Source organism: Canis lupus, chromosome 20, assembly GCF_048164855.1.
Source record: "Canis lupus baileyi chromosome 20, mCanLup2.hap1, whole genome shotgun sequence".
In the NCBI taxonomy this organism is placed as follows: domain Eukaryota; kingdom Metazoa; phylum Chordata; class Mammalia; order Carnivora; family Canidae; genus Canis; species Canis lupus.
Genome location: NC_132857.1, coordinates 34,423,678 through 34,439,349, shown reverse-complemented (window position 1 = coordinate 34,439,349; position 15,672 = coordinate 34,423,678). Strand labels below are relative to the sequence as shown.

The 15,672-nt window shown below is 55.0% G+C and overlaps 1 protein-coding gene across 3 annotated transcripts in view; it reads left to right on the top strand.

Moving 5' to 3' along the window:
* GLI2 (GLI family zinc finger 2) overlaps positions 1 to 15,672 on the top strand; it is a 254,303-nt gene that overhangs the window by 214,081 nt on the left and 24,550 nt on the right. For all 3 annotated transcript variants that reach the window (XM_072788859.1, XM_072788861.1, XM_072788860.1), the window contains 2 exons: positions 3,133 to 3,335; positions 6,733 to 6,918. In XM_072788859.1, the coding sequence (XP_072644960.1) occupies positions 3,133 to 3,335; positions 6,733 to 6,918 (389 nt within the window). The remainder of the gene's footprint in view (positions 1 to 3,132; positions 3,336 to 6,732; positions 6,919 to 15,672) is intronic.

The window sequence follows — 15,672 nt, the reverse complement described above, 5'->3', positions numbered from 1 at the left end:
TTCTCTGGGTGACTCATGGTGGGAAGAGAGCCTCAGAGTTCACTTTCCCCGGAAGGGTGATAACTAAGGTATGAAGACCAGTATCCCAGCTCCTACGTGTGGGGGCTCAGGCCCCACCCACCACATCCAGGCCCAGCTGCTAGGTTGGGCTGGACTCCAGCCCCACCAGGGCAGCCCCACAATGGTGTGCTTATTGCCATGTCAACACGTCTCCAGCCTCCTGCTTGGGAGACACTCATCTGGCCAGTGGAATGGGGGTCACCTTGGACGGACCTGGGCTGGCTGCCGTGTGCCTTCAGTGTTCCTTTATATCCCCATGTAGTCACTGGCTTGTCTTGTGAGGCCTCAGCTGTCATCAGCAGGCCTTGCAGGGAGATCTTGATGCCAGGGAGGCTTGGGGAGACCATTTAGGACCACTGGCTTCAGTGACCACAGGCTGTGACCTCACCCCTGGCCAGTGTCCTGCAGGCCCTGGGAACCTACGCTGCCTCGAGTGTCCACGGGAGGACTAAGAGATCTGAGGACAGGAGGTGCCTCACACTGGTCTCCAGAATACCCTGTGTTTATTGAAGTATGCTCAGCCTTCCAGAACTTTCACCTTCAATCCCTGATCTGTGCTCAGGAGTCAGACAGAGGGCTCCTTCTTGCCTCACAGGTGATATTTTTCTAGTATTGTCTTCATAGAACACGTGTCCTGTTGCAGGAATGTGCGAGTCCATCCTGCGCCGGTCAGCATGCCCAAGGCAGCAAGACAGACCCTTGGTGAGGGGTGAATTAATCTGCTTCTGTTCTGCCCCCCTCACCCTTGGACACATAGTGCCCCTGCCTAGAGCAAAGCCATCTCTTAAGCCGCTTGCACTTAATGCAGTGCCTGCCCTGGCCTCGGAAGGCAGCCTGTGAGTGAGAGCAGCTTGAGGCCACGATGCGTGACTGATCCCAAAGACTCCCTTCTGCCAAGCTTGGTGCCTCGAAACAGATGTGTAGCCACCAGTGCTTCTGAAAATCCTTCTGGGATGCTAGGTTCCTGCCAGGTGCTAGAATGTAGAGGTACGTCAAACAGGACCCAGTTCCCTGGGAGATGGGCCCATCAACCTCAGACCAGAAGCAGGTGCTGCAGGGGTAGCAGGGAGGAAGCAGCAGAGAGCTCATGTCAGGGCGGGGGGCTTTTGGGAAGGTATCACCGAAGCAGTTCCCTCTGCTGGGTTTGCGGGGTGGAGAAGGGATTTGCCTGACAAGGTATAGGATGCAGGAAGGCCTTCAAGGCCAAGAGTCGGTGTGCACCATAGCACAGCAGTGTGGAAGCGCTGCCTGGCAGGTTTGTTGGATCTGCACACCCATTACAATCACATCTGCAAAAGCTACACAATAATGTAGCAGAATGCTCACATCCTCCACCCCGGGAGTTTGTGAAAGCCAGATGTAGAGACATCTGGATGTCACCTGTTTGGGTCCTGGCGTGCCCTGTGTGGCAGGCACGGTTTCCGCGCACTATCGTACATAAGCAGTAATTCTCTCTGGTTCGCTCCAGCCAGTGGACAAACCATCCCCGCTCTGAAGTAACCAATCCTCACAATGCCCTTGCCCACATCCACGGCCAACCCCGTGGGGAGGTTTGGAGGGCCTCCCGGGCACATCTGGGTTTTGCCCTCCAAGTGTGGCGCTAATGCCATAATAACAGCTCTGGTTTATTAACTGACGGCTGTGTCTCACGCACCATTTGGAGGACTTTCGTCCTCAGGGCAGCCCCATGAAAAAGGCACTATTATCTCCGTTTTACAGTTGAAGAAACTGAGACTCGCAGGGGTTAAATGGCCCGCTCAGCGTGGCTGAGCTGGTGATGGCTGAGATCCTAATGCTGGTTTGTCCGAGTCTGACACAAACTCTTTTCTTTGCACTGTGTCGGATCACAGAGAGACCCCATTTTCTGAAAAAGCGAAAATTATATCTTGGTAAATTTGGTCCCCAGTGACTTAGCTGTGGTTTCATAGCTACTTTGCCTCTCAAGCCTGCTTTTTCATTAATGGGCAAGTTTTGGGGGTAGATGACCTCAGAACACCCTGGTGCTAACACGCTCATAGCTGCTTAGAGGCTCCAAGTGAGTAGGCCTGATGTCAAGTCCTCGTCCTTGCATTAAGTGGAGCCAGGGCATCTCCAAATAAAAGTAATTAATTTATTTGCCCCTTGAGGGCTGAGCAGGGGACATGGGGTGGGCCACGGCCATGCCAGCCCGGGGCCACAGGGACCAGGCCAGGTGCATGCCTCACAGATGTTGGGCATCCGAGAAGGGAGGCTCCGTTAACATTAAAAGGAAATCCAGGACGGCTCATGTGGTTGCACCTCACGATCTCCGGGTCCTGGGATCGAGCCCTACATCAGGCTCCCTGCTCAGCGGGGAGTCTGTTTTTCCCTCTGCCTCTGTGCTCTCTCGCTGTCTCTCTCAAATAAATAATTAAAATTTTAAAAAATAAATAATAAATTTTAAATACAATAAAAATAAACCAAAAAATTTTAAATAAAAATGAAAAATTAATAAATAAAAGGAATTCCTCCTAAGGAGAGCTAAAAGGATATTCTAGAATATTAGCTATGGCTTATCATTCAAAAACTCTTCTGAATCCTGCTCTGATCCTTTCCAGCTGGTCCCCTGGTGGCGCTCCACGGCACCAACTATCCCACTAAACCAGAAGTTCTCTACTTTCGGGACCTCCCCCGATCCCTCTGTTTCTCTTCATTCTGGTAGGAATATGAGCCCTTTGCATCTTGCCCCGGTACTGGTGTTTTCAGGTTCTGTTTTTCACTCATGTAGAATGCATGTGCCTGTTCACTTAATGAAGATTTGGCTCATCGCTAGTTGTCCAGCCTTGAGCAGGCTTGGGGAAGCAGTGGTGACACGTGTGTGGCCTCCTGAGCCTGTGGCCCCACACATCCAGTCCTGTGTGAAGGCACTTCACCGCCACCAGCAGACCAGCCGGTGGGCAGCTCTACCCAGTAGGAGCTTTCAACGTGCTGTGTGCTGGGTAACGTGAGAGTTCGGACTCCATGAAGGGTCCCCATGCCTGCCTCTCAGCCGGGTTCCCCACACATCCTCCTGCAACAGGCCATGCCTTCTGACCCCACTCCTTTGTCTTACAGGCCTCCTGCCCTGAGTGGCAGCCCTGTCATCTCGGACATCTCGTTGATCCGGCTTTCCCCACACCCTGCGGGCCCTGGGGAGTCCCCCTTCAATGCCCCGCACCCTTACGTGAGCCCCCACATGGAGCATTACCTCCGAGCCGTGCACAGCAGCCCCACGCTCCCCACCATCTCAGCAGCCCGAGGTCTCAGCCCCGCTGACGGTGAGTAGAGTTTGGGGTGCTGGGGGAACTGGGCTGCTCTAACTCTGACGTGGTTGATTCCTCAGCACCAGCACCAGCCCCTGGGATAGTGAACAGGTTGACATTCCTCCCCACCACCCTGAACAATGGGTCCTTCAATAAATGAATGGGGAAAGCCCAAAGAATCTGGGGATCATTGGTTTTTGTGCTCATTAAAGAGCTGTCAATAAGCACCCTTCCACATGCAAATTATATAAATATATATATGTATATATAATGGTAAGATATGTTTATGTAAGTCTTATCTTAGGTGAGAATTCTTTGGTTGCAATAAACTAAAATCTGCTTCTGGTTAAGTAAACGGGGTATGGGATCAAGGTGTCTCATGGGCCCCCAGCGCTGAAGGAAGGCAGAGCCAGGCTGGTTTCTGCCTGCATCTCTGCTTGTGCACCCCCTTGGAAGTCAACACATGGCCTCCAAATGGCACCCCAAGGCTCCACAGGTGAGTACCAGTGGCTTTGTGTCTCTCAGGTCAGAGGCTTGAGAGAGAACTGATTAGCCCACTTCAAAGATCAGATGGCCACCCCAGTCCGGTTAGTTTGAGACAAGAAAGGGCAGGTCACATAATACAAATAAGGTTTTCAGGTCTAAAATTTAATACTTAAAATAAAACTTAGTACTTCCAGGCCCATCCCCACCTCACTGATACATACGAACACACACACACAACACACACACACACACTCACCCTGGACAGTAGTAAGCACATGCGGGACTTGGCCATGCCCATCCTGTCTTTCTGGGAAGTGTTCTCACCCCACTGTGCCTGGTAGCCACTCACTGCTGCCATTTTCAAAAGGAACCAGGCTACATCATCTCAATCTGTCTATTGAAACCATGGTCCAGAGGCTCCAGGAAACATGGTCCCAGTGGGCCCCTTGTCACTCACTACCTCCAGTCCTTCCCAGGGGAACATGTCCTCCCCCACTTCATGGATATGACCAGGAGCAGCAGCCAAGTCCTGGACCTGAGAGGCTCAGGTTGGAGTTTCACAAAGAGAAGGACTCCAGCTTCCAAATGTATAAAAAAAGTTGCCCTGAATCATTGGGCTCATCGTCCGAGGCAAGTGGCAGTGACCACAGGACATGAAAGTGGCTGGCCAGAACGTGGCTATTCTGAAGTGACCCCTTGGAGCTGGAACCCAGCCCTGGAATCTGCATGGGTTTTCTGAGAGGCCTTGCCCGAGTGAGGGTGCCTTGAAGGACCACGCTGCCTCCACACCTCTCCTGATGACACAGCCAGTGCTGGACTCAGCCCGGAGTTCCGTGTGGATGCAGGCCAGATTCCCCAGGCTGCCCTGACCTTGAAGCTCACACATAGCCAGAGGATGCCTGCCCCCAGGAAGATGTGTCCACGCCCTAATCCCCTGAATCTGAGAATGTTGCCTCGTTTGGGGGGAAAAAAAGGCCTCTGCAGATGTGATTTAGCTGGAGATTTTGAATGAGACGATCATCCTGGAATGTCCGCGTGGGTTTAACTACAGTGATAAATGCCCTCACAAGAGACATAGACAAGAGAACAACACAAAGATAGGAGTGTTGTGGCCATTGGCCAAGGAAGTTGGCAACTTCCAGAAGCTGGAAGGAGCACAGGATAGATTATCCCCTAGAGCCTCTGGAGGGAGTGTGGCTCTGCTGATACTTTGATGATAAACTTCTGGCCTCCAGAACTGTGGAAGAATGAAATTTTGTTGTTTGGGCAGCAGTTAGCACCAAGTCCGTACCAACTTGTTATAGCGCCCTAGGAAACTAATACACATGGTGACAGGGTTACCACGGAGGAGGCAGGACGAGGTAGTGCTCCCGAGGCCAGGTTCAGAGGACCCTGCGAGATGTCTCTAGAAAAGACAAGGACGCTGTAGTTTCAGCTGACAGTGGTACAGCTGATGAAGAGCTAAGTGGTAAGACTGGGCTGCCCTTGAAGGAGCTGCTTGCATTTGTGCAACACTTGATTCTATGCCTGATTTCTAGAGAAACCTCGCTGAGGTTCCTGTCACACCCACTTGTCCCAGCCCCAGCCCCAGCCCCTTGAGATAACAGGCATGGGTTCAGCACCAGAGGACACTTGGCTAATTTGCAAAGCCCTGACCTTCACAGGGGATGGACCTGATACCCGGAGGCCTCACTGACCCGGAACCCAGCTCCCAAGTGAAGAGAGACAGCATGTCAGGCTCACACTGCAGCTGTGCAAGCCCCAGCACCTGCCCACATGAGACCCCAAAAGTTCATCAGCCATCAGGGCCATGTCTGCAGACCACATGGGCTCTGAGGACAAATGGGCACTCCAGAGAAGGCTTTGGGGAGGAGGTGAACATTCAGGAGGAGGAGGACAGGAGGGCATTTTGAGCATGGACAGGGCAGGGGGAGGCCATGGGATATCACTCTGGCTGCAGGCCAGAGCTCTCTCTAGTGGATACAGCAGGAGAAGGGGAGGAGGGGGAGGAGGCTGCTTCCATTGACCGGCTTCTCTCTGCCCAGCACGTAAGAAATCTCTTTTACTTTTTGCCAAGACTGATAGCAGAGAGCACCGGAGTTCTTATCTGCCATTGAGGAGGGTAACGGTGGCCTTCCACTCATAACGTGTGAGGATAGTGACCCTGAGGATGAATGGGAATCCCTCGGCCCTGTGCCTACACAGGCCCAGCAAGTGCTCAGCGTGACGTTGGCTTTCACGTTCATTTCTCATAGTAACTTGAGTAGCAAGTATTATTACCCCCATTTTACAGATGGAAAACTGAGCCAGCTCAGAAGGGTGGCCCCTTCCCAATTTTGCACGCCTGCTAAAAGCCAGGCCTCTTGATGGGTCTGTTTGGTTCCCAATTCCAAGCCCCCTTGAGATGCTGGAAGTTCGTCATCCCTGCCTCCTGGCTGAGCCCCTGGGAGGGGCCGGGTATGGGGTGGGGGACAGACAGCTCTGGGTTGCCACTGCAAGCCAGGCCGGCAGCTTTATCTGGCCGGGTCCAGGCGAGCTCGCCTTGAATGTTCAGGCCAGACTGACCTGGCCCAACTGTCGACCACCACGGCGCCTTTGTTTGTGTCTCTGTTTTCCTTTGAGACTCTGCTGGCCTGTGGACCTGGTCAGCCTGGAGCTCTGGGCTTCTGTGGGGCCTGGAGGGGGAGGTGGGAGTGCTTGTTTATGGTGTGGGGACAAGGAGGCATGCTGGCTCTGATTCCCCACCAGCAGAAACACACCCCACCCCACCCACCCCATCCCACTTTGTCTGCTCAGTGGGGGAAGGGGACCCAGGGGCAGAAGACGGCACCCCAGGGGCACGGGGGTGGTGGGGTATGCCTCAGCCCTTGTGTGTGTTTCTCTCTCTTTTGGGCCAATCCTGACCAACTCTCTCTCCTACCCACAGTGGCCCACGAGCACCTCAAGGAGAGGGGACTGTTTGGCCTCCCCCCTCCAGGGACCAACCCCTCAGACTATTACCACCAGATGACCCTCATGGCGGGCCACCCTGCACCGTACGGGGACCTGCTAATGCAGAGTGGGGGTGCCGCCAGTGCACCCCATCTCCACGACTACCTCAATCCAGTGGATGGTGAGTACTGGGCCCGTGTGGGGATAGGGAGCAAGATAGGCCATGGGGGCTGAGGAGGGTGCATGTTGCTCCTTTTGTGGGTGAGGAGCCCTAAGCGGGGGATCTGGGATCCCTGCCATGACTGCTGTCCACAGGGGACTGAGTCTGAGCAACCCCCGCACATACTTAGTGAGTCACCGCAGGCCAGGACGTGTTTTAGGAATTACAGTCTGGGGAATAAAACACACTCGTCTCTGCTTTCATGGAACTTCTAGCACAGTAGGGAGAGACAAACAAAGCCAAGGATGGGGTAGGAAGCACCAGGTCGGGGGGGGCTGCAAGTCTTGAATGAAGATATTGAGAAATCCTCCCTGGGAAAGTGATATTTGAGCACAGGATTGAAGGAGCAGAGCAGTACAGAAATATGATCCAGACGGGAAATAGCAAATGCAAAGGACCTGGGGCAGCAGTGTGCCCTCTGAGCTCAAGAAAAACCCAGGAGGCCAGCATGCCCAGCACCCAGGGGGTGAGGGGCCGGAGGAGGGTGGGGCCAGAGTTCCAGGGCTGGTCGGGCAGGCTGGTCATGGCTTTGTAAGGCTTGACATGATGGGGCCCTTGGGGTGGGGGGTTGGACAGAGGAGTAATGAGATCTAAGTTCTTAAAAGGAATCCCATTGTGGCTGCTGATCTGAGAATAGGTTTAGGGGCAAGGTGGAAGCAGGGGGTTCTGGTTAGTAGAGGTGGGGAGAGTGATCACATTTTAGATAGTCACAAGATTTGTTCGCAGACAGATGAGAAAGTAGGAAGAAAGAAAGGCATTAAGGACAACACCAGGGTGTTGGGCCTGAGCACGTGGAGGGTGGCTGTCACTAACTGAGCTGGAAGCTGCGAGCAGGGCACGTTGGCAGATGGGAGATCCAGTGTTCTGGGTAAAGTTCTTGTTGCCCATAATATACCAAGGCTTTCCCTCCCGCCAGATACTATCTTCATTTCCCAGGGGTGCCTGTGGCCGCCTGACCATGAGCCCCTGGGATCATCACGGGGCCCCGCCTCTTCTCTGAGGGAGGCTAAATCCCCCCTCACCCAGCCAGTGCCATTCCACCTGCTGTTCCTGGAGCCCAGCCCAGAGATTCCCAGGGATCCAGGCCAGACAGCAGAGCTAGAAACCACTGCAGGGGGCAGGGTTATTCTCCTCCAGCCCTGCCTGGGAGGGATTTTCCACTCCCTGACGGTAGGGAGCACCCAGGTCTGCAGGGAGACCTGCCCTGGAGGGAAGTCCGGGTGCCTGCCCGGCTGCATGACTCAAGGTGGGCCTCTGCACCCCTCAGCCTCCTCCCATCCCCCAGGATTTCCCGTCCCCACCAGCCACTGCAGCTCCACCTTATTGGCTGGAGCAAAAATAAGCCTCTTATTTCCTCAGGCTTGGCTGAGATTTTGCCTCCTCTGGGACATCTCCCCAGATGCCCTCTCCCACTTCCCTCCTCTCAATCCTTCTTGTCTCTGCCTGCCCTACCCACCTCATATTTGCCGGAGCCACCTCATGTGGTTCCAGAACCCCACAGAGCCTTCCCTGATCCACCACAGGAGTGTCACTGGGAAGAGCCCTAGAGTCCTCCCAACACCGGCGCTCATCGGTGTTCTCCTCGTCATGCCCTGAGGGGTGCCATCCGCATCAGATTCCCGGGGCTGTCCCATCCCACTACCTTCCCCAGGGGATGGCGTTCAGTCCAGGACTAAGCGCAAATGTGGAGTGTGAGAAAAGGCCCGGCCCCCTAAGCACACCCCCCACGTGCCCTCCTTCTCTCAACAGCCCTCTGGTGCCCCCCACAGAAGTGGGGTGGGGTGTCAGCAGGTGGCGAAGGTAGGGCTCCAGTAAAGCTGTATGTACCTGCCGCTTGTCAAAATTAGAAACCAGACAGCAGGCACAATATAGCGCTCAAATAGCCACGTCCAAGTGTCACATCCTCCCACAGGGCCTGCCTCCCGAGGCCTCGGTGGCTGGCACCAGGCCACCTGGTCAGTGGGCAGACACAGACAAACCATGGCCCAGGGGTCAAGTCAGGCAGGTGTCCTCAGAGGCAGGAGAGCCCCGGTCAGCAGACATGAGCGCCTGCCCACTGCCTCCAGGCAGCACCACACATCTGACACCCCAAGAGCCGTGGCCCCAGGGAGGGCCTGCAGGGCCAGATGTGTTCCTGAGCATCTGGGCAGAGCACGGTGCCCGTAGGGGTGGCCATGGGGAGGGAGTTTGGGTTGTGAACCGCGGCCCGGCCAGGCCAGCACCGCCTGTGCGCGTCCCCACTGTGGGAACTGGCCCGAGGTGCTGGGGCACTGAATGCGGCCCGCACCGCGATTCCCAGCCCTGCCTGCAGGTTGAACCAAACACGCTGTTGAGTTGGACCGCGCGTGTGAACGTGGCTCAGGGGCTGGCGTGCAGTAGCCGCTCAGTCAGTACTTGCTCCAGTCTCTTTCCGCCGGATTTCTCCTTCTTCTCCTGCGGGACTTTTGTCTCTGTGTACCCCATGCCTAGCCCCGTGCCACGACTCCTCCTGGCCACCACCCCCTGCCTCCCAGGCCTGCCACATCTGGCTTGTCAGCCCTCCTGGCAGCCCCACGATTTGCCACCCCGGGGTCCCTCAGGCTCCATGCTGCCTGGCAGTGATCAGTCATCCCCTCTGCCCTTCTGAGTCCCGGTGGCTTCCATCACTCTCAGGGCCAGCGGCCTTCCCGTCCAGCCTCGGCTCCTCCGCCTTGCACACTGCCTCCCAGCGCCCCGCTCCACCTGCGGTCATCCGGCACCCTCCCAGTGCCACTCTACAGGCTCGCCCAGCTCAGCCCTCCACCCAAAATCCAGCCCCAGCTTGACTGCATCAGCTCTGCTGGAGCTCCCATCCTCCCCCTCACTGGGTGCTGCTTCCCTGTTAACAAACTGGGGAGCCCTCCATGTTCGGGAGCTTGGCTGCCAAGGAGCAGGCCCCGTGTTTGCAGAGTGACTGTGTGAGTGAGTGACAGTCACACAAAATCCTAGAGTGGAAAGATGCAAACTGGTTGGGGAGAGACTGGGCCGACTTGCAGGGAGCCGGAGAGGCGGCTGGGAACACGGCCGCTTTGTTCTCAGGGGTGCTCAGCATTTGGCAGCATCTGAGGCCGAGCCGGAGCATCAGGCGATGAGCTCACCAGTGGGCGTGAGAGCGTCCAGCTCACGTCGGACTCATCACACCCACCCACGATCCTTTCTCCACCTCTCCTCTTGGGAACGTGATTGGCTCCAGGGTGCAGAGGGAAGCTTCCGTGCTGGGCCGGAGCAGGCACATCAGTTTCTCCAGCTGAGGCCTGGGGTGGGGCTGGGGGATTTTTCTGAACCCTGAAGCATTTCAGGAACAGAGGATTCTTTGCCTCTGGTCCCAATCACTTACGATCCAAGCAAATCAAGAGTAGTGCAACGTGATATCCTGTATTTGTCATGACTTAATACAGTTTTTCTTTTCAACCCAGTTTGAATTACAACCGGAACCTTTGCTTCCGCTTTTAAAAATTTTAGGAATTTCTGTTCTGCTTTGATGCCCACATGGATGTGTTGTTCGTGTGCATCCCTAAGAGACTCCAGTGCTCAGAGCCCAGCCTCACCCCTCCCATAAACTGAGGAGCAGGGAAAACCCACCAGTTCTGGTGCTTTCTGCTGGTCCCAGCTGCATGGATCTGGGGAGAGATCTTCCCATCAAATTTCTTTTTGCTCAGACTCTCAACAGAGAATGGTGCAGGTTCAGAGCCCCCCTATGCAAGGGTCCTGAGACTCTCTGAGGACATGTGTGTTCAGTTAGAAAGCCTCCCATAAGCATGACCATGACATGGAAGCTCTGTGCAGATGCAGGGGGCCTCAAGAGCTTGTGCGAAGTCGAGGAGACTAGCCCTTCCTTCTCTCTCTGTTTCTCTTTCTCTCTCAGTCATTCTGAGAATAGGTCTTGAGCACCTCCTATATGCCAGGCATGGCTCTAGGTGCTAGGGACACAGCTATGCATAGTCGGCCAAGTCATGCCCTCGTGGTGCTTCATAAGCTCCATGGGCTGCTCTGTGTAAGCTCCTGGTCAGGACAAAGAATATCCCATCCTGAGGCCGCCTCACCTACGCCGCCTCCTTTCTCAGCTCTTTCCCTTTCTTTCCAGGAGGAGAGAACTTCCCAGAGGCTTTGAGGTGCAGAGGTCAGGTCTGCCGGACTGTGTGGCAACCTACAGGGAAAGTGTAGGACACAGGTGGCCTTATGTCCACATCCTCCAGGGCAGTGTCCCCAGCCCACTCGATAGCAAACCACCAGCACCATTTTTACCTGAGCCAAGTGCCATGGGCACGATTCTTTAATAGTATATTTTTAATATAGTCACCTTTGCAGATTAAATAAATAGATGTCAGAATAGAACTGATATTTTTTCTCATGTGAGAAACCTGATTGTATCTGAGGATACGTCCTGTCCCCGTGTCCATTAGGCCGAAAATAACCTCGTCTGGGTTGAGTACACATCCTACACTGAGGAAAACCCCAGGGCGGTGCAGGAAAGGCAGGGAGGCAGAGAGGCCTCTTGCTGGAGTGCACATCCAAGCCCTGCACTCCTCTCAGGACCCGGGGCCGGGCCGTGGGCAGGACCAAGGGCATCTCCCATGTCCCTCCCTTGCTGGGGGCTTCTCAGCCTCCTGGTGGTCGATGAAGGCCCGTTGCCTCCTGTTTTTAAAGGAGGCTGATTTATAGCAGGAAGAGTGGGAAGTGATGCTGTGCAGGGAGGTGATGGATAACCGGTCAGGGAGTCCAAGGCCATCACTCTGCCCCCCAGTTCTCTGGAGGGCCGGGAATTCACTGGTTGTCACCAGGGCCTTAAAATGGAATTCTCTTGTTTTATGCTGTTGAATATTGGTGATTTAACAGCAGAATGGTAGCAGCCACCGCCCCACCCCCTCCTCCTCCCACCGCATTGAGAAGATTGAAATGTTTCCGATTGAAATGTTGTCTGTTTACAGCCCATATTTCCTCCAAGCTGTATATTTTATTGTCATATTGACACTAATTTGACTTGGATGTCACCTCCGTTCTGACGCCCGTTCTTTATGCCGCCTGCGGGTCCAAGGGGGTTTTCAGAAACCAATTACATTGATCACACCGCAGAGAGGCAGGAGGAGCTGCTGGGGGGACTGCCCCAGAGTCCTCAATCTCTGGGCAGGGAGCCTGTGCCCAGCCTGCAGACAGGAGGGAGACTGAGGCACAGCAGGCCAGGCCACAGGTCCCGGAGGAGCAGGACTGGTGTGTGAGTGCAGGCCTGGGTTAAATGGTGTCTGTGGCTCGTCTGGTAAGCCTGCGCAAACAGCGCTGAGACGAGCATTACAAAGTCACTCTACAGGCCAGGAACCTGAGTTTCTTTGTCTGCATCACAGAACTAGGAAATGGTCAGCCTCAGCCCCGAGCCTCTGGGCTCGAAGCCTAGGTGTTTTCAATCCCTCCCCCACCCCCCTATAAGAGGGGATGAGGGGCTGTGGAGAGCTAAGCGTGCGGCAGGTTAAACCCAATCCTCCAGTTGGGTTTCCTTAGAGCATTTCCTCAGTGAGTCCAGAAGATAGTGGGTGGGCCAAACTGTGCAGGAATGTTCCAGAATCAGTGGGGATTCAGAACCCACAAGGCTTGTGTCCTGCTGTCCCTGACCCATGCTCAGGACAGCATCTGGCCCAGGAAAGGCTCCTGGGACGTCATGCTGGGTCACCGGTCTCTCCACCGCTGGTGCTACACCTGCCCTGGCCAGGCCCTTTAGAGGCCAGGTCCTTGCATCCCTCTGGCTGCCCTCAGCCCAGGCTACTGGGTCCTCAGGACGTCCACCCGGAGCTTGGGTGATAATGCTGGCCACTAGCCCACAGCAACCCTGCAGTAGATCCTGTTGGCCCATCTTCCTGGTGAAGAAGCAGCTCAAAGGAGGTCCAGGGACTTGCCCAAAGCCACGCAGCTCAGAGCAGTCAAGGGAGGTCAGAACATGGCCTGCCTGGGGCCGGGGCCTGTTTTCAGATCTCCTGCTGTTTCTGGCTGCCCCAGGGACAGCAGCCTTGTCCCTGAGCACTCTGGAGTTACCTAAAGTGGTCCCAGGCCCCTCGCGGACCCTGCCCAGTACTGTGGGTACTGCTTTCATCACTCACCTGGGCAGTGAGCTTCACCAGAGGGCAGGGCCAAGGGTCTTCCCTGCTCACAGCCCGCATCATGTCCAGCCCCGCACCTGGCATACTGCCGGCCCTGACAAGGGTCGGAGGGGCGAATGAAGCTACATTTGGAATGAGCAGAAGACAGACCCTGTGGCTGAAGCAGGGTTCAGACGCCAGCGGCAACAGGCATGGGCAGCATCAGGCGTCGTCTGCCCAGGTGAGGGCCGGCTGGTGTCTGGTCACCCCGGCAGCTGACAAATCACAGACTCATCCACAGATGAATGGGCGCAACGGCTCCGTCAGTCCCCGGCCATAAATCACCGGAGAAGCCACAGGAAATGAGTGCCAGGATTTTCTTTCTATTTAGTAATTTATCAAGGGAAGAGGCACATTAATAAACATATTTCCCTTGAGGGGTGGGAATAACAGAGATGAATATCACTGTCAGATTTGGCCTGTTTCCTCTTGTTAGGGGTGCATGAGAGGGTGGGAATCCAAATATTAGCAGCAAAATCTTTTCTAAAAAATGTATTACACAGATGAGCGTATTTCTTCCTTTATGTGATGTGAGATCTTCCCTCCCACCTCACATTTCTCCATTTGCTGCTCGGTTCGTAAGTAATAGGAATCTTTGGGAAGATTCACTTTGGCGTCTTTGGTTTTCCTTCAAAGCGAGGGCTGACAAGGGGTGAACTCAGTAAAGGAGAACAAAGAAGCCGAAAGGAGTCCGGATGGATGGACGGATGAGTGAGTGCTTTAGTGACGAGTCGACTGCTGTGTGGCCCAATCGTGTTTTCTAGACGTGCTGTCCTTTAGTATTGACATTAGGCCCACCTGCCTATCAAAACCATCCTCCTGCCCCCTGAAGAAGCTACGTTAACTCTCAGTTTCATTTTAGCAGATCCCCTGGGCTTTAGGCACTTGGTGCTCACCGGGTGCCCTCCCAATAACCCAGCGAGCCACGCTGCCCTGCTCCCCTTGTACAGGTGGGCAAAGAGAGGCTCGGAAGGCTGAGTAGTGTGCTCCAAGGCAAGAGCTAAGTGTTGGGTTCGGTGTGGCTGCTAGCACAACTGTGTGTCCCCACATGGTGTGTATGTGTGTCTGTCCAGCCCAGCTGGACAGAAGCAGTGTGCTGAGTGGTTTGGTGGCCAACCGCTTGATCTCCAGTCCCTGTCTGTATTTCCCTGGGTTGCATGGCCTTGGGCAAGCCACTTGTTTTGTCATTTATAAATGAGAATAATAATGACCCCCTTCCTTCTAGTGCAATTTACACTATTTAATACTTAAAAGGTTAAACAATTTAATACATGAGAGTGCTTAGAACAGTACCTGGCACCTTCCAGGCGGTCTGCAAATATTGACTTTCCATGGCTGTGCTTCTGCTCCCCCTCACCAGCAGCTCAACAGTCACTATCTCGTACTTGGTCTCACCACTGAGCCCGCTGTCTGTGAATGCATGTAGCAGCGAAAGGACCCAAGTCCCTCATGCATAAAGGCGGGAGAGCCAAAAGCAGCTGGAAAACCACACCAGTGGATGCAGGCTTGCCAACATGACACCTTTGGGAGAGAGGGGAACCTTCCCCAACCAGAGGATGTCAGGATACTTCCCCTAGGAAAGGGGTAACCTGCTGAGGTCTGAGCAGAGAGAGTAGGGATGAGCACTTCAGACAGAGGAAATCTGTATGTGCAAAGGCCCTGTGCGGGAAGGCAGGCGACCTGAGTGGAAAGCAGGAAGGTGGCTGGAGCAGAGCCTGGGACATGGGCAGAATGATGCCGGAGAGGTGGGTAGGGAGCACCCACAGGGCTGCCAGGCAAGACACCTCGAGGATTTGGGCCTTTTTCCTAATAGCACTGGGGAGCTCTAGAGAAGTGGGTCCAGAGGGCCCAGAGGCATAATTTGATTTACACATTATGGAGCTCTCTCGGGCTGCAGTGAGGAATGTGCAATCCACATAGCAAATGGCTAAGGGCCCCAGGATGACCAGGGTTGATGGTAGGCTGGAAGGAGCTGGGGGAGGATGAGAGAAAGGGGACCTGTAGGCGGCTTGGGGGGGCAGCCTCAGTCTTGAAGGAGGGGAAGATGGGGAAGCATCTGGCCAACTCCCAGGTTCCCGGGTTCCCACTCTGCTGCTGTGTGGACAGTGGGTGACCGGCTGAGCTCAGCCCGGCAGGATACCTGTAGTGACCTGGAGCTACTTTTCAGACAGAATCTGGGGCCTCATCTGTCCTCTCCACAGCCTTGGATTGTGCTTATCCCAGTGGCACAGGAAGAAAGGGGCTTTCAGAGTTTGGCAGCTAAGGGTGAGGAGCTAGGGGAGCACCAGGGCATGAGTGCCCCCAGGGTCCAGCAGTGGAGGGGCAAGGGGAGCATCAGGGCATGAATGCCCCCAGGGTCCAGCAGTGGAGGAGCAGGGGGAGCACCAGGGCATGATGCAGTGGGACCGGGGGTCTGCTGAGGCTTCTACAGGGGGCAGCTGCAGGCTCTGTGCACTCACACAGGCTGACTTTGCCCTAAACCCTTCTCGGGGGCTAGCCAGCACTGGGGATGGAGGCTCAGAGATCCACAGGCCATCAACCCTGCCCTTGGTGCCCACACAGCTTGGGAACA